We start from the raw sequence: 21146 nt of genomic DNA on the forward strand, positions 1-21146 counted from the left end.
AGATGCTGCTGGCAAAAGGAACAGAGCACTGGGTGGTTGGAAGAAAATTCACAAGCTCTTCTCTTGAAGCCCTGGGCAAGTATTAAAGTATTAAACTAGTCCATCTCCTTCACCTATTTTTCTGCTCAAGAAGGAAGAACATAATGCAAGGGCGCTTTCTTCTCTGGGCTCTGCCACCTCCCCCGGCCCTCCCCTGCCCGAGACACCACAGACATGGACAACAGACTCCCCCTTAAATAGTTGTTTATTGGCAGTAGGCTGGAAATGGTGCAGTTAGCGTACACAGACAACACCAGGCATCAATGTCACAAGGGAGGCAGGAGTGACGGGAAAGAGCAGCCTGGAGCCCCGGATGAGGCCCCCTCTCTTCAAGAGAGAGTGTGTGAGGGGGCAGGGCCTGGAGTGTTGAGGGGGCAGCCTTAGAACACCTCCGCTTAGTAGGCATGGTTAGAGATGAAGAGGGACTCACTGGCTGCAGCCCCTGCCTTACCACTTGGGGTGTACTTTCCTTGGCAGGCAAGGCTGTTGGCCTAAAAGGGGAGAGGAGCCAGAGTGAGAAGGTTCCTTCTCAGATCCCATCCACCCCAGCACCCTGCCCACCTCCTGCCCCATCCTTACCAGGGCTCGCTTGATGTATTCTTCCTGGGCAGCCTTCAGGTTCTCCTTTTTTCCACCCCAAGCCTTCAGGGCAGAGGCCTGCAGGGCTCGGCCATAAGAGAAGGTCAGAGCCCACGGCTTCAGCAGGTGGCACTTGTTGATGGCGCTGAGGTTGATGGATGCATCCTCCTCACTCTGGCCTCCAGATAGGAAGGTGATCCCTGTAGAAGAAGGGGGTGAAATGGGGGGAGGGGTTGCAGTCAGAGACCCGGGGGACTGGTAGGAGGCCCTAGAAGCTGACCTGGAAATTACAGCACATGGGCACAAGGTTTATGGGTACAGTTCGTCTACCTCCCAAGGGTCAAGATGAAGGTGTGGGTCTCACCAGGGACAGCGGGGGGCACTGTGCGACGCAGTGCTGTGACAGTTGCCATGGCAATCTCCTCGTGAGAATATTTATGGGTGCAGGCGTGGCCTGGGGTTACCATATTGGGCTTCAGCAAGGTGCCTTCCAGGTAGATGTGGTGGTCACTCAGAGCCTTGTAGACAGCAGCCAGCACCTACAGCAGGGCGGGACCAAAGTGGGGTGGGGTGGAGCAGGGAGGGGGACGGGGGTCAGCCCCAGGGCCCCCAGCCCAGCTCTCTAGCCCACCTCACTGCCCAGGCAGGCAACCTACCTTCTCGGTTACATACTGACAGCGTTTCAAGTCATGGTCCCCATCAGGGAGGATCTCAGGCTCCACGATGGGCACAATGCCATTCTGTGGGGTGAGGGACAGGGCAGCCTTGAGGCCTCCTAACCCAGAGCCCCACCTACGGCTCTCCACAGCCACTGACCAAGATCTTATCTCCATGACGACAGAGACCCCTGGCTTCACAACCCTTGGCAGATTGCAGGAGATCAGCCATCTCCCCAGATCCACCTGCACAACCCCTATTCTGCTCTTCTGCTTGCAAAGCCCTCCACGGGCCCAAGCCTGGTGCTTAGTGAGCATCCGGAGCAGTTGCCTTGGGGAAGGTAGGTAGCCTGGCAGATGGGTGGCAGGCTAGCTGACACGCTGGAATGGAAAGAGGTGGGAAGTGGCCTCTTGGGGACCTACAGGCCCACCTGCTGGCAGATGCTGGCATAACGAGCCAGGACGTTGGCGTTTTCCATGATGGCGAGGGCGGAGGGGGTGTGTTCCCCTATCTTCAGCACACAACGCCACTTGGCAAAGTCAGCTCCGTCCTTCTTGTACTGGGCACAGCGCTCCGACAGCCCATCCAGCCCTGTAGAGGGGACGGAGGAATCAAAGCATGGCAGAGGACGGGGCACGTGGCTCCCACACACCCTGGGCACCCAGAGGGGTACCGAGCTGGGTGGGCTGGTGGGTAGGGCTGGGAGCTAAACGGTTCTCACCTTGGGTGGTTGTCTCGCCGTGTGTTCCTGCCAGGGGTACCACACCCTTGTCTACCTGTTGGAGTGGGGCAACAATACAGGACAGGGAAGTGATCTCTAGTGCTTTTCTCCTCTGTAGCCCCGCCCTGCCCCGGCTTTACTTCATCTCTCAAGTATCTTTCCTGGTTTGCAAATGTTTCACGTAGTCACGTTATCTGATCCTATAGAGCAGGACACACACAGAGCCGCGGCTCCTACCACTTACTGACCCTATGAGCAAAACACTTCGTGGCCTTGAGCATCTGGTTTTTCAATTGTATAATAAGTGTTAACACCTGCCTCTCACAATTGCAAGGATTAAAAATGCCAAGCAGGTCCCATATGTTTCTAGCTTCTTTACACACGATTTGGAGGTGATCTGGGGCAGACTCCACCCGACCCGAAGTTCATCCCCCAGCCTGCTACTCTGGATTTCTTTCCCCCAGATCCATCTTACATCTCACACCCTGAGGCCTAGCCCCCTCACCTTGATGCCCACAACACCGCCCTTGGCTTTGATAACTTGGGGGAAGGGACGCCCATCATCTGCCTTCTGGTAGAGCGTCTCATGAAAGAGGATGACGCCCCCAATGCAGGGATTCACGCGGTCGTCGGCAGTCAGCAGCAGTTGGCGGTAGAAGCGCCGGTTCTCCTCGGTGTTCTCAGTGCCAATGGACTGCAGTCGCTTGGCAATGCTCCCTGGAGGGAAGCATCACATGGGAATAAGGGGATCAGCCTATCACCCCCAACCTGGGGCCCTCCTCCCACTGTGTCCTGCCCGCACCAGTGGACTCATCTGCAGCCAGGATGCCCTTGCCCGGAGCCACGATCCGGTGAGCAATGTCAGAGAGCTCCTTCTTCTGCTCCGGGGTCAGTGCTGGGTGTTGGTGGGGCATGGTGCCTGTCAGTTCCTGGGCAGGAGACAGACCAGGGAGGGCTAGTTAGCAGGGTCTTCCCGTGGTCTCCCAACAAGCAAGGCCCCTTGCCTGCAGGTCAGGGCAAAGGTTCCGTACCTCCCCTGCCCCACAACTGGCAGGGCTTGGGGCACTTCCTGTCCCCAGCTCTCCCCTACATCCGACTTCCCTATACTAGGCCTGCCTCCTGTACCTTTCCTAACTCTGTTTGTTGCTGGGTGTTGCCCAGCTGAGGGTGGGGCTATATACTGGCATCTGGGGTAAAGGGAATAGGACAGAGCCATGGACAGGCAAGTCACGTGGAAGCCGGACCCTCCTTGCTTGCGCTCTGCCATGGGGTCACCTTGCCTGGAAGCAAAACCGAACGAGAGTATTTTAGAATTAGAGGTGGTGCAGAAGGCAGAAGGCCCAACCTCCTCATCTGAAAGGAGCCTGAGAAGGGAAAAGGTCGGTGTTTCAAGCCACACAGCAACCCTAGAGCCAGATGTGAGAGTAGAGCCCAGATCTTCTGACTGTTACAGGAGCGTTCCTTGCGGTCCACTCGAGATCCCAGGGCTGGCTCAGGCTCCATGGCCTCAAGGACACCCCAAGGTCAGGCTTCTCCCCCCACGGTGGGGGGAGGTTGTTAGAAAAAGGGTGTTAGGAAGGAGGCAGGAGGGTCATCAGAAGCCCAGAAAAGGGCCACAGAGGAAGCCTAGCCCGAGGTGGAGGAAAGGGGTGAGGTTTGTCGTTCTCACTGCTCATACAGGGTGAGAGAACGTGGAGGAGAGGCAAGCGCCCACCCCCTCCCCTGAAAAATGCTCATGTCTGCTCTGCCGCTGCAGCTGTTCCAGACTCAGAATCAAGGTCACCCGATAAGGAAAAATAGGGAAAGTGTTCATGGGGCATCAGAAGCTGCCGAGGGGTTTACCCTCCCGTCTCCCAGGACAGGGACCAACCACCCGCTTTGGGGAACCCTGAGGCAGTATATGAGCTGGCCCCCACCCCTCGTGGCCTCCTAGGATCCCTGCAGAGGCAAAGGGGCCATAATACTTGCACCAAGAGTCCTAACAAGAAAAGGAGAGGGGGAAATGGTACTTCATCTCGCCCTGCTTCCTTCCTCCCTGCTGTGACTCAGCGCGGAGCGGCCCTTGGACTGCGCAGCAAACCGCGGGAGCTCAAGCTCAAGCTGGGGAGTCTGGGCTAGGAGCACAGGTGTGGGTGGTGGTGGAGAGGGGAGATGCTGGGCCCGGGTGGGGGGCTCCGCGCGGACGCCCGACCCGCCACTACACCCCGGATCCTTCTCCACGACCCTCTCCCTGACCTTCGCACGTGGGGAGGGGCGCTCACCTGGCACAGGAGAGGGGCGGACTGGCGGGGTGCAGCGGTGGAGGGCCGCGGGCTGGCGAGTGGACTGAGGGAGCGAACGCGGCAGTCGTCACCGGGACTCTGGCTCTGCGGCGCGTTCCGAGAGGAACGCAGCCTACTCAGCTCCCGAGGGGGGCGCGCGGGGGCGGGCAGGCAGGAGGTGGTGCCGCGCCTTATAAAGGCACCGCTCCACTCTCCGCTGGGTTTTTCCCTTTGCAGGGGGCCGGAGGCGCCCCGGCGTCCAATTGCAGGCGAGGGACTGTGCGAGAGTCCGCCTCCCGAAAGGCGAAGCCCGGAGGCGGTGCTTGGGCAAGGACAGTGCGGCGAGAACACGATCCCTTCCCCCACCCCGTCCCCCTCGGACGTGACTCGGGCCACATCCCACGGGTCGCGGGGGCCCTCCCCTCCCTCTCCCTTCTCCTCCCCTCACCCCCCCTGCTTGGCGTGCTTGGGGGCGCTGTGACTCAGCCGATTTGGGGCACCGGCAGAGATGGGGATGGGGTGGGGGTCGGGTCGGGGAAAAGCGGGTGGCAGAGCCCGAGAAGACTGAGGCTCAGCTTCCCCCGCCACGGGCCCAGTCCAGCGGCCCGGGGCAGCCCCAGCTTCCGGCTGCGCTGAGGCAGCGTGCGTCGCGTTGTAACCGAGTCCGGAGGTCAAGCGACTGCGAGCCCCGGCGGAAGAGAGGGCGGCGAGGGCACGCACGGGGAGCGCGAGGAGACGGCAGGGGCTGGCAAGGGGCGGAGGCGAGGCGGCAGCGGTTCCGGGTGTCCCGCGGGGAGAGTGCCTCCGCCGCATCTGTGCCCCATTCCGGCGGGTCTGGCTCCCGGGACCGGGAGGGTGTACGCGTCCGCCGCCCGGGCCGCCCCCCGAAAGCCAGACCCAGCGGAAACCCGCCGGCTACCGCTCTGCCCAAGCAAGTCTGGGGATGTGGGGCCAGAGCCCCTGCGAAACTTCTCCCTGGCACTGCCTTCCTTCTCCAAAATAAAATCCGTCCCCCAGCTGTCAGCCTCCCAGATATTTTTCTAGCGTCCCCATCCTACCCGCCAGGTCTCCCCTCTTAATCCCGGTGCCTTCAGCCCAGCCCCACCCCCGCTCCGTCCTGCTGGCGCCCACCTGCGAGGAGGAGGCCGAAGGAGCGGGCAGAGCCTGGTCAGCAGCGAGTGAGTCAGGCCACACCCGGGCTGGGTTATAAGGCAGCTCCTGCCCTACCCCCAACCAATGTCCCCGACCTTCTCCGGTGACCCTTGCCCTTTCCTCGCCACAGATCCCCTGGCAGGGGATCTATATTTAGGGAAACCTGAAGCTCCTGACATTCATGCCAGCTGGGGGCCTAAAGTGTAGGATGGGGAGGAAGCTGTGGGCCTGCCTCTTTGGGTGTGGGGGGAGGGTCCCCTGCCCACTCACCAGTACTTCAGAGGAAATTTCCTCCTTGGAAATCCAGACTGAGGCCCTCAAAAGGTTGTCAGGAGAAGTCTTTGGACAGGGATCTGTGGGGAGGGAAGGAGGGTAGGGGACTCGGATTCGGGGCCTTCCCTGCCTCCTCTGCTCCCCTGACTCCGGGCCTCTCACTGGCTGCTGTGATTCTCTGGAGCCTGTTTCTTTAGAGGGAGAGCAGATGCAGGCACTACACTCACACCTCAGAATAACCAAGAGTCCGTGGACAGGGTGTGCCTGGGGTACCCCTACATCCTGATACTCAAGGCCCAAGTTTGTCCCATAATGCTCACTGTGGTAAGCAGTGTCCCCCACCCTCACCTTCAAATACGATCATTTACTTGGGGAGGGGGAGAGGAGGGCAGGGGCACCTGCCAGAGCACCAGCCACTCTCTCTTCTGGCCCTCCAGAGGGGCTGCCATCCAGCTGGCGGAGGGCTCCTTGAGTCCCACTCTGCAGGGAGCCAGGCTCTCCACTGCTGGTTCCCAGGCTGGTGAGCTGGGTAGGCCATTTGTGGTTCCAATAGCCTGGAGAAAGGTGTCCTGAGGCCCCTCAGGGAACAGGGCATGTGGGCCCTGGGAGCTGGCCGCTCCCCAAAGGGCAGGGACCCTGGGTCTTGTCATCGGAGCTTGATCTCAAAGCAGAGACAGTTGAGGCTCTGGCAGTCAGGAAGCTGGCACGCACAGGCACAGTCACAGAGTGGGCAGCAGCGAGGGCAGTGAGGGGCCCAATCCTGAGGGAGAGGAGAACGGGGTGAGGGAGTTGGGCAGGAGGAAGGGGGACCAGAGCCTGAAGCTGTTTCCTTCTCAGGGGAGAAGGGAACAGAGTGGCCTGGAAAGTCCCATTTGCCCAGTGGATCAGAGGGTACCATCCACCATTCTTGGGAACAAATCAATTCTTTGTGCTGTTGAGAAATCAGCAAGGAGGCAATGTTCCTAACAACTGGCTTCAGGAGCTGGAAGAAATCATTCAGTGGGGTGGGGGTGGGGGTTGTCCTTTCTTTCTTCCCATCTTATGGATGAGGAGACTGAGGACCAGAGATCAACTGGCCCTGGACCCACGCTTAGCTCACAATGTTCAGCTCAGAGATGGTTCTCTTATATCACGCAACTGAAAGTTGTTAGACTGGGAAAGCACACACACACTGTCTATGATGAAAACAACTTGTTGGTTTTGTGGATTTCTTCCTTGGCCTGAGACTAAGCTGGATCTCATTCATCCTCTATTACTGAGCACCTACTCTGTGCCAGGCACAGACTATTTTCATGAATGACTTTTAAAATCTAGTTTTCCTTAAAAATGGTAATTTGCAGATTTAATTTTTTAATGTTTAAAAGGAGTTACATCTCTTTTATTTATCAGAACCTTGAGTAGAGGGCCTCTTTACAAAAGAGGAAATGGAGGTTCAGAGAGGGGAGTGATCGTGCAAAGGAATACAACGAAGGAATGGGGCTGGGATGGGTCTGGGCCTGCCTGCTTCCAGTCCTGAGATGCCCCTTGACCAACTGCTTCCCAGGGGCATGAATAGCAGCTTCTTTCAGGGTCTGCTAAGGCAGGGACAGTTCATCTCCTGTCTCCACTGAGCTACCAGGGGACTCAGGCTCAGCAGGTGTCTGAGATACAGATGAATGTTGAATGAATGAATCAATCAAAGCATATCATTTTTCCCTCTTTAGGCAAAGAAGAAAGAAGAGGGCTTCTCAGCTCCCAGGGGAGACAGAAGGTCTGCCTCTTGGGGAACAGGAACAGCAAGTCCTTAGGAAGGGAGAACCGGTCCACTCCGACCCTCTCCTCTTCTGCCCTGGGACATGAATGATCTGTCACTGCTGCAGGCAGGGACTGGAGTCAGGCCAAGTGGCTGGAATAGGACCCACCCAGGATGTGTGACAAGGTTGGCTCCTTGAGGCCTGAGGCAAAGTTAGTGACAGAGTTAGTCACAGTTGCACAGCTCAATCAGACACCGGGCCAAGCCAGGAATAGGGGAATGACCTTTAGAAGAGCTGAGGTTTCGGGGTGCAGTGTCCGATGACTGGTGAGATCAGATATCACCAGGGGCTCCGGTGAGGGGAGGGCATCTGCTCCTGCTAAAAGAATTGTCTCTCTTGAAAGAGGTAGAAGTATATCATGGTGGAGGGGAGAGAGCGAGGTGGCTTCCTTGTGTTTGATGGGGGTGTGGTTTGGGGTGTCTCTGGGGAGTCCCAGTCTGGGCTGAAGTCAACTCTGTGGGTTTTTGGAGGACTGCGCCGTCATTCGGTGCGCAGAATTGGGGGCCGAGAGAGGTCCCACTGCTCTCGCTTCAGAGAAGAGGGTATTAAAAGCATTTCTTGGCTCTGCCCCCTGGAAGGGCTTGGCTCTCGTTGTTAATAACTAGCTAATGGATATCTCGACTCTCACAGGCAGCCTTGTGGCTTCTGGAAGGAATCTGCTTTTTAAGTACATTAAACAAGGGCTCCACGTGACTGTTAACCCCCGTGTTTCTCTAGGCCTGTAGTTTTTCACTCTGATTTCTTTCACTTTGAGGTTGTGAAGGGCAGCCATCGTTACTGTTTGGAGCTCAGGGTTTGAATCTAGTTCAGGCCCAGGTGTGGCTAATTCATGATTTGTGCCTCAGTTTCCTCATCTCTGAAATATATCTTAAATATAACACCTATTTCACAGGGTCACTGTGGGGAATCAGTGGAAGGCACGAAGCACGGTGCCTGGTAGGGAGGGAGCTCTCAGCAAAAGGCAACTCTTCTGTCACAGCGCTTTTCCCTTAGCAATAGCTGTTAACCCTGGTGGTATGAGTCAGTCGTAAGAACTTGTAAGAACTTGTTAAAGATTCGCAAATTCCGATCCCATTCCAGATCTGCTGGGCATGGGGCCTGGATGCCTGGCTTTCCATTTAAGCCTCGTTCCAGCTTCTGATCACACAAGGGGCTGAGAACCAACCACTGCCCTGGATTGCATCATTTCTCACCCTCGATTCAGAATGTGAGGCAATTTCTCACATTGCCTACTTATTTCTCTCTGTCCTTCACGCCCCGTGGCCGTGTCTACCTTGTTTCCACTGCGCCCCCAAGGCTCAGCACAGTGCCTCAACAGTGACTCCATAAATCTTCCATAAGTGAATAAATAAATGAATGAATGAATTAGGTCCTCACGACATACCTGTGAAAGAAGTAACATAGGCAGGTTTCTCCCTGAGAGAAAGAGAAACCTGGGTTTGTGTCTCCACCCAGGCTTTAGGCCTCTGTAAGCCTCAGTTTCTACAGCTCTGAAGGAGCCAAGAGCTTTGGAATATTCGTGGTGGCTGTTGTTACTATAAGGAAACTGAAGAACACAGAAGCCTTACTGTGCTTTGAGGAAAGATAGCTCAAGGACAGAATGACCATTCGTCATTCTAGAATCCTTCCTGGCTCTGGCAGAAGCCGGGTAGGATCGGGACCTGAGGTCTCCAGCTTGGATGCCCTGCAGCCCTGGAGGGAGCAGTGGGAGGGGCCAGTCCCTCCTGACAGTGCACCTCACTTTCAAGGAGGAAGAGAGGCCTCTGACACTTCCCTCCCTGCGGACAGAAGGCAAAGGGAGTGGTGTCCCCAGGTCAGGGGGCCAGAAATCATCGTGCAATTGAGCATTTCTTATAGAATAGGAGGTTTGAGGACCCAGGGTCTTCTCCTTTTTCCCCTTTGTCCCCCTAGCCCCAGCCCTGGGCCCCGTCTCCGGGCTATGCCTGGGAAACCAGATGCAGATTACCTGAAAGAGGAGAACTCCTTGCCCCATAATTTATTTTGAAACTCAAAACATCTTGCAGGGATTTGCAACTGCAGTTGCCCGAGTTATGAATTTGCTTGGTCTTTTCCCCTCACTCTTCCCTCCCTAGGGAAGGTCCCCACTTCAAGGGCAGGAGCTTTGCTGTCTACCTCTCTGAGCCCAAAATAATTAGAGCCTAGGAAGGTGGTCAATTACCATTAACATGTGGCTTTAAAGCCACAAATGCAAAAATGGCCTGTCCTCTGTGAGCCAGGCTTCTCCCTGAGGGTTCTGTTTCAACACATGATGGAGCAATTTGCTGTGCAAGACTCTACTGTGGAATGCTGGAAAAGTGACTAAATTTCCCTGAGCCAATTTATTCCCCTGCAAAAGGAGGATAAAAACATGGATAGGTAGCCAAGGTGTGATGTCATGTTAAAAAGGGCAAGTGGCGGATGTGAGGAAATAGTCTGTGTGGTATATGTGGTATGACTACATTTTTACCAATAGTAAAATACAACAGTGATAGTACTGTATGTGTATTAGTATATGAGGGACATACACCAAATGTAGCAACCTTGGTTAGAGAGCTAGTTTATAAAGTGACTTGTACTTTCTATGTATTTCTACATGCACACTTTGTAATTTAAAAAAAATACATATAGATAGTTTTTTAAAAATATCCAGCTCTCGGGGTTGTTAATAAAGTAGCACAGTATCTAGAACATCATATTTATTCTGCAAACAGAAGGAGCTCTGTGAGGGGCTGTCTTTTCTTTTAACTACCATTTTCAGAAGTAGAAATGTGCCCATGTTACATACATTACCTTTCTCCAGCTGCTGCCCTATTTTCCTTTCTCCAAGTAGCTTTCATTACCAGAAAATATCTGATATGTTGTTTTTGGCTGTCTCTACCTGGAACTGTGCCTGGCTTAGAATAGGTACTCAGTAATAAATTTTGTTGAACCAAAAAATGAATGCACAGAGAGTACCAAGATCAGGACTCAGGGGCCAGGGGCCAGGACAAGAACTCACAGATTCGGCGGGCTGGGGGCAGCAGGCATCCAGGTAGTGGGCTGGGCTGGGCAGAGGGAAGTCACAGGCTTCTGCGCAGGTCCAGCAACAGTCTTGGGGCCTGGAGGCGCCTTGCTTCCTGCAGGGGGAGCTGCAGTCTGTGCAGCAGCCCTGAGCCTAAGAGAAGGCAGGGCTCAAGATCTGGGCCAGGCAGCAGGTAGGGAGGGACAGCCAAGACTCAGTTTTGGGGAGAGGGGCAGAAGAAGGTTCAGCTGAGTACGAGAAGAGGATCTCCTGGTCCCACGAAAGGGACAGATGCGGGGACTAAATGGCAAGGTGTCTCAGGGTAAGGGCCTACGAATGAGGGGAAAAATTGACCAGGTTCCTCCTCCCCCAGGCCCACCCTTCAGCCCCCACCAGGCCCCTCACCAGCAGGCAGTGCCTAGTCAGCAGCACTAGGCCCAGCAGCAACAAATAGATGCCCACAGCGAGGACGACAATGGCAGGGATGGGGAGCAGCAGGGAGGGGCTGCTGACGGGAGCCGGGGGTGGATTCCACGGGCTAGAGGAGGCCTGGACAGCACAGGAGGAAGGGGTGATGAGGAGATGTGGAGGGGCTGCAGGGACACAGAAATACCAGGAGGGACACGGGAGGTGGCTGGGAAAAGGGGAGGAACAGCCACCAGGTGGTGGGGAGAGAGTGAATGGGACTACACTGTCTTGTCCCCGAACCTGCCTTTTCTCTTGTCATCCCCATTCCAGCACCATCGAGGACCTGTTGGTCATTCTAGACTTTTCCAAGATTTATTGCTTTTCCTTTCAGAATGCCTCTCCAAACAGATCTATTGTCTCTGCTTCCACTGCACTACTTTACCATCCCTCAGCCCACAGTACTGGCCTCTAACTGTCTTGCAACCTGCAGTTGTGCCCCTTTCCACACCAGCTGTCCTGCGTATCCCGCCCTCCCCTGCGATCCATCAATGGCTCCCACCGACTCAGTCCAAACTTCTTATCTCAGCGACAAAGGCCTCAGTCTGGCCCTGCCTACCTCTCCCTCTCCCCCATTACACTCCAGCCATACTGAAGTCCTAGCAGTTCCCCAAATGCCCTGGCCTCTCTCTCACGCCCACGTCTCTGCCCATGCTGTTCCTTCTGCCTGGGATGCCTTTTCTTCTCTGTTGCTTGGCTACCTCCTCATCTTGCCAGAGTGGGATGTGCCCTTCCATGGGAAGGCCGTCCCTGCAACTCTCTTTCTGTCTCACAGCTCTTGTCCTGAGCTGGAAGGGTCTATGTTGGGTAAAGAGACCCCTCTCAAGTCCAGGCTCCAAGGCAGGCAAAGTCAGGGTGAGTGGAGGGCGCTGAGGGGGCCGCTCCAGAGAGGGGTAGGACTCACGTCCATTGGGCAGGACAGCGCCGGTCAGTCCAGGAGCTGCAGAGGAGAGAAAGTCCTGGGCCTCAGACACTGAGAGGGGCCATTGGGCTGGGATGCCCATTCTCCTCCTCCCCTTTCCCGTTTGGGGAAACTGAGGCCCAACGACAGTCCCTGGTCCGGACAGCGATGATGGGGGTTCGGGGATTCGGGGCAGCGCCTCCTTCGAAGGCCCCAGCCCGACCCTGGCCACATCCTACCGTTGTCCCCAAACCCCGGGCTCCCTCCACCGACCTATCCCATCACCTGCGCCCTCGGGGCCGCGGGCACTTCACGGATTCCGCGCCTTGTTTGCTCCAATCGGCCGCAGCTACTGCACCGCCCAGAAGCCTCCCGCTGCTTCTCGCTGTTGTCATGGGGATCAGAGCGCCGCTACTACGGCGGCCGCTCAGACCCAAAACTCCTTCTACGCGCCTCGTTTCCCTTTTCCAGTCTGTGGACGCCCGCTCTTCATTTTAGTCGCTGTCCGCTGGGCTTTCCGGCAGTTACCGAGTAGAAATGGCGAGAGTTCCCGCCGCTACCCGCCTGGCTCGGATCCTCACCGTGTGCTGGGTCCTGCGGCGCTGCAAAAGCAAGACTGGACCCCCGGGCTACACCGCCAACTGGCTGTGTGACTTCGGCCAAGTCACTGCACCTCACTGAGTCCATTTTCCCCTCTGTAAAACGGGGAAACGCCTGCCTCCCAGGGATATTGTAAAACTCAGAAACACTTCTTAATTGTATAGAATTATCCTCAATAATTTTTCAACCTGACCCCCCACTCATTTTTATTGACAGTGCCCAAATTTAAGAGCCATCATCTGGTCTCTTCAACCTTCACATCATTATCAAAGTGATTTCCTCCCACCCACGTCAGATCTTGTGCCTTTTCTTTTCTTTTTTAAAAAATCAATTTATTTATTTAATTTATTTATTTTTGGCTGCATTGGGTCTTCGTTGCTGCGCGTGGGTTTCCTCTGGTTGCAGTGAGCGGGGGCTACTCTTCATTGCGGTGCGCAGGCTTCTCACTGCAGTGGCTTCTCTTGTTGCGGAGCATGGGCTCTAGGCACTCGGGCTTCAATAGTTGTGGCACCCAGGCTCAGCAGTTGTGGCTCGCGGGCTCTAGAGCGCAGGCTCAGTAGTTGTGGTGCACGGGCTTAGTTGTTCCGCGGCATGTGGTTCTTCCTGGACCAGGGCTCGAACCTGTGTCCCCTGCATTGGCAGGCGGATTCTTTTTTTTTTTTGAATGTTTGAATTTTATTTTATTTATTTTTTTATACAGCAGGTTCTTATCAGTCATCAATTTTATACACATCAGTGTATACATGTCAATCCCAATCGCCCAATTCAGCACACCACCATCCCCACCCCCCATGGCTTTCCCCCCTTGGTGTCCATACGTTTGTTCTCTACATCTGTGTCTCAACTTCTGCCCTGCAAACCAGTTCATCTGTATCATTTTTCTAGGTTCCACATACATGCGTTAATATACGATATTTGTTTTCTTTTTCTGACTTACTTCACTCTGTATGACAGTCTCTAGATCCATCCACGTCTCTACAAATGACCCAATTTCGTTCCTTTTTATGGCTGAGTAATATTCCATTGTATACATGTACCACATCTTCTTTATCCATTCGTCTGTCGATGGGCATTTAGGTTGCTTCCATGACCTGGCTATTGTAAATAGTGCTGCAATGAACATTGGGGTGCGTGTGTCTTTTTGAATTATGGGTTTCTCTGGTTATATGCCTAGTAGTGGGATTGTTGGATCATATGGTAATTCTATTTTTAGTTTTTTAAGGAACCTCCATACTGTTCTCCATAGTGGCTGTATCAATTAATCCTTTGTCCATTGATTCGTTTGCAAATATTTTCTCCCATTCTGAGGGTTGTCTTTTCGTCTTGTTTATGGTTTCCTTTGCTGTGCAAAAGCTTTTAAGTTTCATTAGGTCCCATTTGTTTATTTTTGTTTTTATTTCCATTTATTTCCATTTTATTTCCATTACTCTAGGAGGTGGATCAAAAAAGATCTTGCTGCGATTTATGTCAAAGAGTGTTCTTCCTATGTTTTCCTCTAAAAGTTTTATAGTGTCCAGTCTTACATTTAGGTCTCGAATCCATTTTGAGTTTATTTTTATGTATGGTGTTAGGGAGTGTTCTAATTTCCTTCTTTTACATGTAGCTGTCCAGTTTTCCCAGCAACACTTATTGAAGAGACTGTCTTTTCTCCATTATGTATCCTTGCCTCCTTTGTCATAGATTAGTTGACCATAGGTGTGTGGGTTTATCTCTGGGCTTTCTATATTGTTCCATTGATCTATGTTTCTGTTTTTGTGCCAGTACCATATTGTCTTGATTACTGTAGCTTTGTAGTATAGTCTGAAGTCAGGGAGTCTGATTCCTCCAGCTCCGTTTTTTTCCTTCAAGACTGCTTTGGCTATTCGGGGTCCTTTGTGTCTCCATACAAATTTTAAGATTTTTTGTTCTAGTTCTGTAAAAAGTGCCACTGTTAATTTGACAGGGATTGCATTGAATCTGTAGATTGCTTTGGGTAGTATAATCATTTTCACAATATTAATTCTTCCAATCCAAGAACATGGTATATCTCTCCATCTGTTGGTGTCATCTTTAATTTCTTTCATCAGTGTCTTATAGTTTTCTGCATACAGGTCTTTTGTCTCCCTAGTTAGGTTTATTCCTAGGTATTTTATTTTTTTTTGTTGCAATGGTAAATGGGAGTGTTTCCTTTATTTCTCTTTCCGATCTTTTGTTGTTAGTGTATAGGAATGCAGGAGATTTCTGTGCATTAATTTTTTATCCTGCAACTTTACCAAATTCATTGATTAGCTCTAGTAGTTTTCTGGTGGCATTTTTAGGATTCTCTATGTATAGTATCATGTCATCTGCAAACAGTGACAGTTTTACTTTTTCTTTTCCAATTTGTATTCCTTTTATTTCTTTTTCTTCTCTGATTGCCGTGGCTAGGACTTCCAAAACTATGTTGAATAGTAGTGGTGAGAGTGGACATCCTTGTCTTGTTCCTGATCTTAGAGGAAATGCTTTCAGTTTTTCACCATTGAGAATGATGTTTGCTGTGGGTTTGTCGTACATGGCCTTTATTATGTTGAGGTAGGTTCCCTCTATGCCCATTTTCTGGAGAGTTTTTATCATAAACGGGTGTTGAATTTTGTCAAAAGCTTTTTCTGCATCTATTGAGATGATCGTATGGTTTTTATTCTTCAGTTTGTTAATATGGTGTATCACATTGATTGATTTGTGTATATTGAAGAATCCTTGCATCCCTGGGATAAATCCCACTTGATCATGGTGTATGATCCTTTTACTGTGTTGTTGGATTCTGTTTGCTAGTATTTTGTTGAGGATTTTTGCATCTATATTCATCAGTGATATTGGTCTGTAATTTTCTTTTTTTGTAGTATCTTTGTCTGGTTTTAGTATCAGGGTGATGGTGGCCTCATAGAATGAGTTTGGGAATGTTCCTTCTTCTGCAATTTTTTTTTTTTTTTTTTTTTTAGCGGTATGCGGAGCTCTCACTGTCGCGGCCTCTCCCGTTGCGGAGCACAGGCTCCGGACGCGCAGGCTCAGCGGCCATGGCTCACGGGCCCAGCCACTCCGCGGCACGTGGGATCCTCCTGGACCGGGGCACGAACCCGTGTCCCCTGCATCGGCAGGCAGACTCTCAACCACTGTGCCACCAGGGAAGCCTCTTCCTCTGCAATTTTTTGGAAGAGTTTGAGAAGGATGGGCAGGCGGATTCTTAACTACTGCGCCACCAGGGAAGCCCAGATCTTGTGCCCTTTCAATTTTTCACCTCCACCCCAAAGGGCTCCCCACTGACTCCAGGATAAAACGCAAATGCTTTAGTTGACTGTCCACACCATCCACCCTGGGCCTATCTTCGGTTTATTCATTCACAATGTATCCCACAGCGTGCCAAGCACTGCTCTAGGCTCTGGGACTCTAGCAGAGACTAAGGCAGACAAATTTCCTGCCCTCATGTTGCTTATATTCCACTGGGGGAAGAGGATCAGATAATATGTATACAGATAAGATCGTTTTGTGCCCCATCAGCTCATTCAAGTTTCCACCGTAGGATCTGTTCAAGGTTCCTGAACCAGTGCATAGGGTTTCACAGCTGCTGTTCCCTCTGCGTAGAACACCCTTCCCCTATCTCTCCCCACTGCCTCCACCCCAGCTAACACCTTCCTCATCCTTTGAGCCACTGCTCAGTTTTGCCTCAGGGTCGTACTCCTGCCTGCCTTAGGCAGAGGTGGCTGCTCTGGTCACCATACACATGCAGCTGTTATAGCACTTCTCACAAGGTAGTTAAATTCTCCATTTCACTGCCTGGCTCCTCAATTAGACCACAAGTGCCTGGGTCTAAATCGTCTCCATATCCCAAGCCCTAGCAGTTAGCCTGGCCTTGAGGGGGCCTCCACTGAGTTCTTACTGATTCTATGAATGAATAGACTCCAACAAATGAAGTAATGTTATCCAGATGCCCTGGTTCCCTTGGCTCTTAAGGCACTCCTACCTCCCACTTTCATTCCTGACCTGTTTGGTTCTCCACACCCACGCTTGTACACAAGATTGCGCACATGCACGCGCACACACGCACACTCAGGTAAGCACACCTCCCCCACAGAGGCCTCAGACTTCATCCATGATTTCTGCATTCTGGCATGTTCCCCTGAAAGCAGCACTGTACACCTGCTTCTGTCCACATTCTCCACCCCTATGTATCTCGCCATAGCTGCTGCCCCAGGGATTTTCTGCACCATAAGGCAGCCACAGAAATTGCCAAGGTCTGTGTTCCTGGTTCCCAAATCTCTCCTCTCCCCTTCAGCCACACTGAGAGGGTCCCAGGCACCTTCTCTGCCACCCCAGCCCTCTCAGAGGGGGCTTCAAGCCCAGAAAACAGGAGTCTAGCTGTCCCCAGTGACACCTATGTTGAGTCGAAGTCTGGGTCAGACTGCCTGCTTAGGGCTGTCCTGTTGTCTGCCCCTATCTTCGCAGAATCCTGAGACCCAAGATGAAACCAGTTCCCACCTCAGCCCCAGGAAAGGCTTCAAGTGACACATGGCCCCTCCCTCTCTTCAGCTCCTGCCAACAGAGAGACATCAGCCTTGGCAAGACCTCTGGACACGTCCAGGGCCTGCAGTGGCCAGACTCACCACGGGTGGTATTCTGTTCCTGCCACGGGTGCATACATTATGCAGGAGGGTGGACAGGGCACCAGGTCTGCTCACTACAAGGCAAGCCAGTAGGAGGGGTGATGTATGCACCCCACTTTGCCAGGGCCCCACTTCTACCCACATCACACCATTTATTGGAGGCAGGGAGAAACTGACTTCACAATAGCTGAATAGCCGTAAGATCTCCCTTTTTCTAAAGTTCAAAGCCAGCGATGTCAGATATTCTCACCTGTGGTTTTACACTGCCCCTGGGAAAGAGAGTAAAAGATGATGTCCTAATCGTCATGGGGTGGGTGGGAGGCCTGAGATGCAGAGAAAACCAAGAAGATGAAAGACACCTCTGCACACCTGGGCTTGGATGTGGGAAGGCAACCTGACAGTTCTGATTTTGATCTGATACTTTCAACCCCCTCCTATGGACATCAGATAATATTGCCTCCCAGAGACAATGAGGGGTTCACTAGCCTCCTTATTATGAAAATAAAAGGCCTAGGCTTAGATAATTACTGCTTATCCCCGGGGGAATAAGAAGCTGAACTGAGTTGAGCATCAGTAGAAGCCTCTTCACGGACTTTATCTTTTTTTTTTTTAACATCTTTATTGGAGTATAATTGCTCTACAATGTTGTGTTAGTTTCTGCTTTATAACAAAGTGAATCAGCTATACATATACATATATCCCCATATCTCCTCCTTCTTGTGTCTCCCTCCCACCCTCCCTATCCCACCTCTCTAGTTGGTCACAAAGCACCGAGCTGATCTCCTTGTGCCATGCAGCTGCTTCCCACTAGCTATCTATTTTACATTTGGTAGTGTATATATGTCCATGTCACTCTCTCACTTCGTCCCAGCTTCCCCTTCCCCCTCCCTGTGTCCTCAAGTCCATTGTCTACATCTGCGTCTTTTTTCCTGTCCTGCCCCTAGGTTCTTCAGAACCTTTTTTTTTTTTTTTTTTTGGATTCCATATATATGTGTTAGCATACGGTATTTGTTTTTCTCTTTCTGACTTACTTCACTCTGTATGACAGACTCTAGGTCCATCTACCTCACTACAAATAACTCAATTTCGTTTCTTTTTATGGCTGAGTAATATTCCATTGTATATATGTGCCACATCTTCTTTATCCATTCATTTGTTGATGGACACTTAGGTTGCTTCCTTGTCCTGGCTATTGTAAATAGTGCTGCAATGAGCATTGTGGTACATGACTCTTTTTGAATTATGGTTTTCTCAGGGTACATGCCCAGTAGTGGGATTGCTGGGTCGTATGGTAGTTCTATTTTTAGTTTTTTAAGGAACTTCCATACTGTTCTCCATAGTGGCTGTATCAATTTACATTCCCACCAACAGGGCAAAAGGGTTCCCTTTTCTCCACACCCTCTCCAGCATTTATTGTTTGTAGATTTTTTGATGACAGTCATTCTGACTAGTGTGAGGTGATAGCTCATTGTAGTTTTGATTTGCATTTCTCTAATGATTAGTGATGTTGAGCATCCTTTCATGTGTTTGTTGGCAATCTGCATATCTTCTTTGGAGAAATGTCTATTTAGGTCTTCTGCCCATTTTTGGATTGGGTAGTTTGTTTTTTTGATATTGAGCTGCATGAGCTGCTTGTATATTTTGGAGATTAATCCTTTGTCAGTTGTTTCATTTGCAAATATTTTCTCCCATTCTGGCGGTTGTCTTTTCATCTTATGGTTTCCTTTGCTGTGCAAAAGCTTTTAAGTTTCATTAGGTCCCATTTATTTTTGCTTTTATTTCCATTTCTCTAAGAGATAGGTCAAAAAAGGGCCTTGCTGTGATTTATGTCATAGAGTGTTCTGCCTATGTTTTCCTCTAAGAGTTTTATAGTGTCTGGCCTTACATTTAGGTCTTTAATCCATTTTGAGTTTATAGGAGTGTTCTAATTTCCTTCTTTTACATTTAGCTGTCCAGTTTTCCCAGCACCAGTTATTGAAAAGGCTGTCTTTTCTCTATTGTATATTCTTGCCTCCTTATGAAAGATAAGGTGACCATATGTGCATGGGTTTATCTCTGGGTTTTCTATCTTGTTCCATTGATCTATATTTCTGTTTTTGTGCTAATACCATACTGCCTTGATTACTGTAGCTTTGTAGTATAGTCTGAAGTCAGGGAGCCTGATTCCTCCAGCTCCGTTTTTCGTTCTCAAGATTGCTTTGGCTATTTGGGGTCTTTTGTGTTTCCATACAAATTGTGAAATTTTTTGTTCTGGTTCTGTGAAAAATGCCATTGGTAGTTTGATAGGGATTGCATTGAATCTGTAGATTGCTTTGGGTAGTATAATCATTTTCACAATGTTAATTCTTCCAATCCAAGAACATGGTATATCTCTCCATCTGTTGGTATCATCTTTAATTTCTTTCCTCAGTGCACAGACTTTATCTTATTTCATCCTAACAGTAGACCTCAGTGGCAGGAGCCATCATTTTCACTTTACAGATAGAAATGAATTAGGACCTAGTTGAGAAGGAATTTTAGAACCAGGCAAGATCTAGGTTTGAATTCTAGTTCTGCCACCATGTGTCTGTGTGACCTTGGGCAAGTCGGTTGACCTCCATGACCCTCAGTCTTCACCTGGAAAGTAGGAATTACATAAGAGACTGGCAGGGCTCATTGTGATGATTAGAGGAAATATATGTAGAGCAGCTGGCACAGAACGGGAGTCATTAAAAAATAGAACAACATGGGACGTCCCTGGTGGTCCAGTGGCTGACTCCACACTCCCAGTGCAGGGGGTCCGGGTTTGATCCCTGGTCAGGGAACTAGATGCCATATGCCACAACTAAGAGTTCGCATGCCGCAACTAAAGATCCTGCATGCTGCAGCTAAAGAACTTACATGCCACAATGAAGATCCCACGAGCTGCAACTAAGACCCAGTGCAGACAAATAAATAAATAAATATTAAAAAAATATATAGAGAACAACAAGAACTATTAATGACTGTCACAATGAATATTTACAATGTGCCACATAGGAACTGTGTTCACATACATCTCATTCAGTCATCCCACAGTCCTATGTAGAGGTACTGCTCTTGTCCCTATTTTATACATAAGAAGCCTGAGGCTCAGAGGAGTTAAATCACTAGCACAAATTCTTCTGGCTAATGAGTAACGGAACTAAGATTTAAGTCCAGGCAATGGGACTTTGTGTGTATTCAGCTGAAGCTAAGAGAGGTTCTGACACTTGATCAAGGTCACACAGACAATGTATGGGAGAAAAAGGGTCTGGACGCTTAGTTTTCTCACTCCAACTCACCTGTTGTGCCCCCTCGGCCTTTTCTATTATAGAGATGAAAGGTGCGACTGAACTTGCCTGGAACCTAACACTAAATAATAAATGATCTGGCGCACTGTCCAGGACACACCCCAGAGCACGGGGAGGGGGAATTGGACCCTTCCGTGGGTATCATGTGGGAAACAGGCCACTTCTGGCTGTTTATCGTTTACTTATTCACAGGCTTCGATGATATCACACCTGCACACCTCCGCAGGGCCGCGGCGGCACGGCACACAGGTAAAGAGGATGCGCAAGATAGCATTTGGACCTAACGGAGGCTGAAGGAGCAGGAAACGGTAAACTCCAGGCCCGGGGTGAATTGTGTGACAGGTCTGTGAGGTCCACTTGGGGGTGAGAGACCCACCTGGGAAGCCAGGCTGGGGCGGGAAAGCGGCGGCCGAAGTCGTGGGAGCTTGGACGGGCACTGGGGCAGCGCCACCCCACGCTGCCCGTCTCCACGCGGGCGCTGCCGGCTGCCTTCCAGAGGCGCGTGTAGCCAGGGGCTGCACCCACACGCCAGAACTGGCTGGCATCTCCCTTCCTCCGCGGGATGTTCAGACACTCCTAGAACGCCAAGACAAGGGACCACGGTGTGTGCAATGCATCCCATCTTGGGTTTATTTTAGGTGGTACAGCCATTAAGCAAGAAAGCGCTGCGCGCGCGCGCGCGCGCGCGCACACACACACACACACACACACACACAAACCCCTGAAAGCCATTCTCTTTCCAATTCCCTTTCAACGCTTCTGATTATTCCAGGACAA

At 51.3% G+C, this 21146-nt stretch overlaps 2 protein-coding genes across 2 annotated transcripts; both read right to left on the minus strand.

The window, feature by feature from the left end:
• Positions 1–226: 226 nt before the first annotated feature.
• Positions 227–4374, minus strand: ALDOA (aldolase, fructose-bisphosphate A). Its single transcript, XM_079719532.1, has 9 exons — positions 4258–4374; positions 2799–2925; positions 2502–2713; positions 1997–2051; positions 1706–1866; positions 1275–1358; positions 983–1157; positions 619–818; positions 227–530 (listed from the first exon to the last, which is right to left on the minus strand). Exons 2-9 carry the CDS (start codon positions 2908–2910, stop codon positions 435–437), a joined length of 1095 nt encoding a protein of 364 aa, XP_079575658.1. The 5' UTR covers positions 2911–2925; positions 4258–4374; the 3' UTR covers positions 227–434.
• Positions 4375–6328: 1954 nt separating this feature from the next.
• On the minus strand, positions 6329–11945 carry LOC307063051 (uncharacterized protein; the record flags this gene model as incomplete). The annotated part of the gene is made up of 4 exons (XM_079719041.1): positions 6329–6442; positions 10474–10629; positions 10882–11069; positions 11846–11945. The coding sequence occupies 4 exons, from the start codon at positions 11943–11945 to the stop codon at positions 6329–6331; spliced, it is 558 nt and encodes a 185-aa protein (XP_079575167.1).
• Between the last annotated feature and the right edge of the window lie 9201 nt (positions 11946–21146).

The sequence above is a fragment of the Hyperoodon ampullatus genome (genome assembly GCF_949752795.1).
Source record: "Hyperoodon ampullatus genome assembly, chromosome: 14".
In the NCBI taxonomy this organism is placed as follows: domain Eukaryota; kingdom Metazoa; phylum Chordata; class Mammalia; order Artiodactyla; family Ziphiidae; genus Hyperoodon; species Hyperoodon ampullatus.

What these genes read in the sequence shown, in the direction of transcription:
- ALDOA (XM_079719532.1), bottom strand. Translation starts at nt 2,910, where the DNA reads ATGCCCCACCAACACCCAGCACTGACCCCGGAGCAGAAGAAGGAGCTC. An exon ending in GTCAGTATGTAACCGAGAAG is followed by an intron (nt 1,158 to 1,274) that starts GTAGGTTGCCTG and finishes GCCCTGCTGTAG; the next exon opens with GTGCTGGCTGCTGTCTACAA. An exon ending in AGTGCCCCCCGCTGTCCCTG is followed by an intron (nt 819 to 982) that starts GTGAGACCCACA and finishes CTTCTTCTACAG; the next exon opens with GGATCACCTTCCTATCTGGA.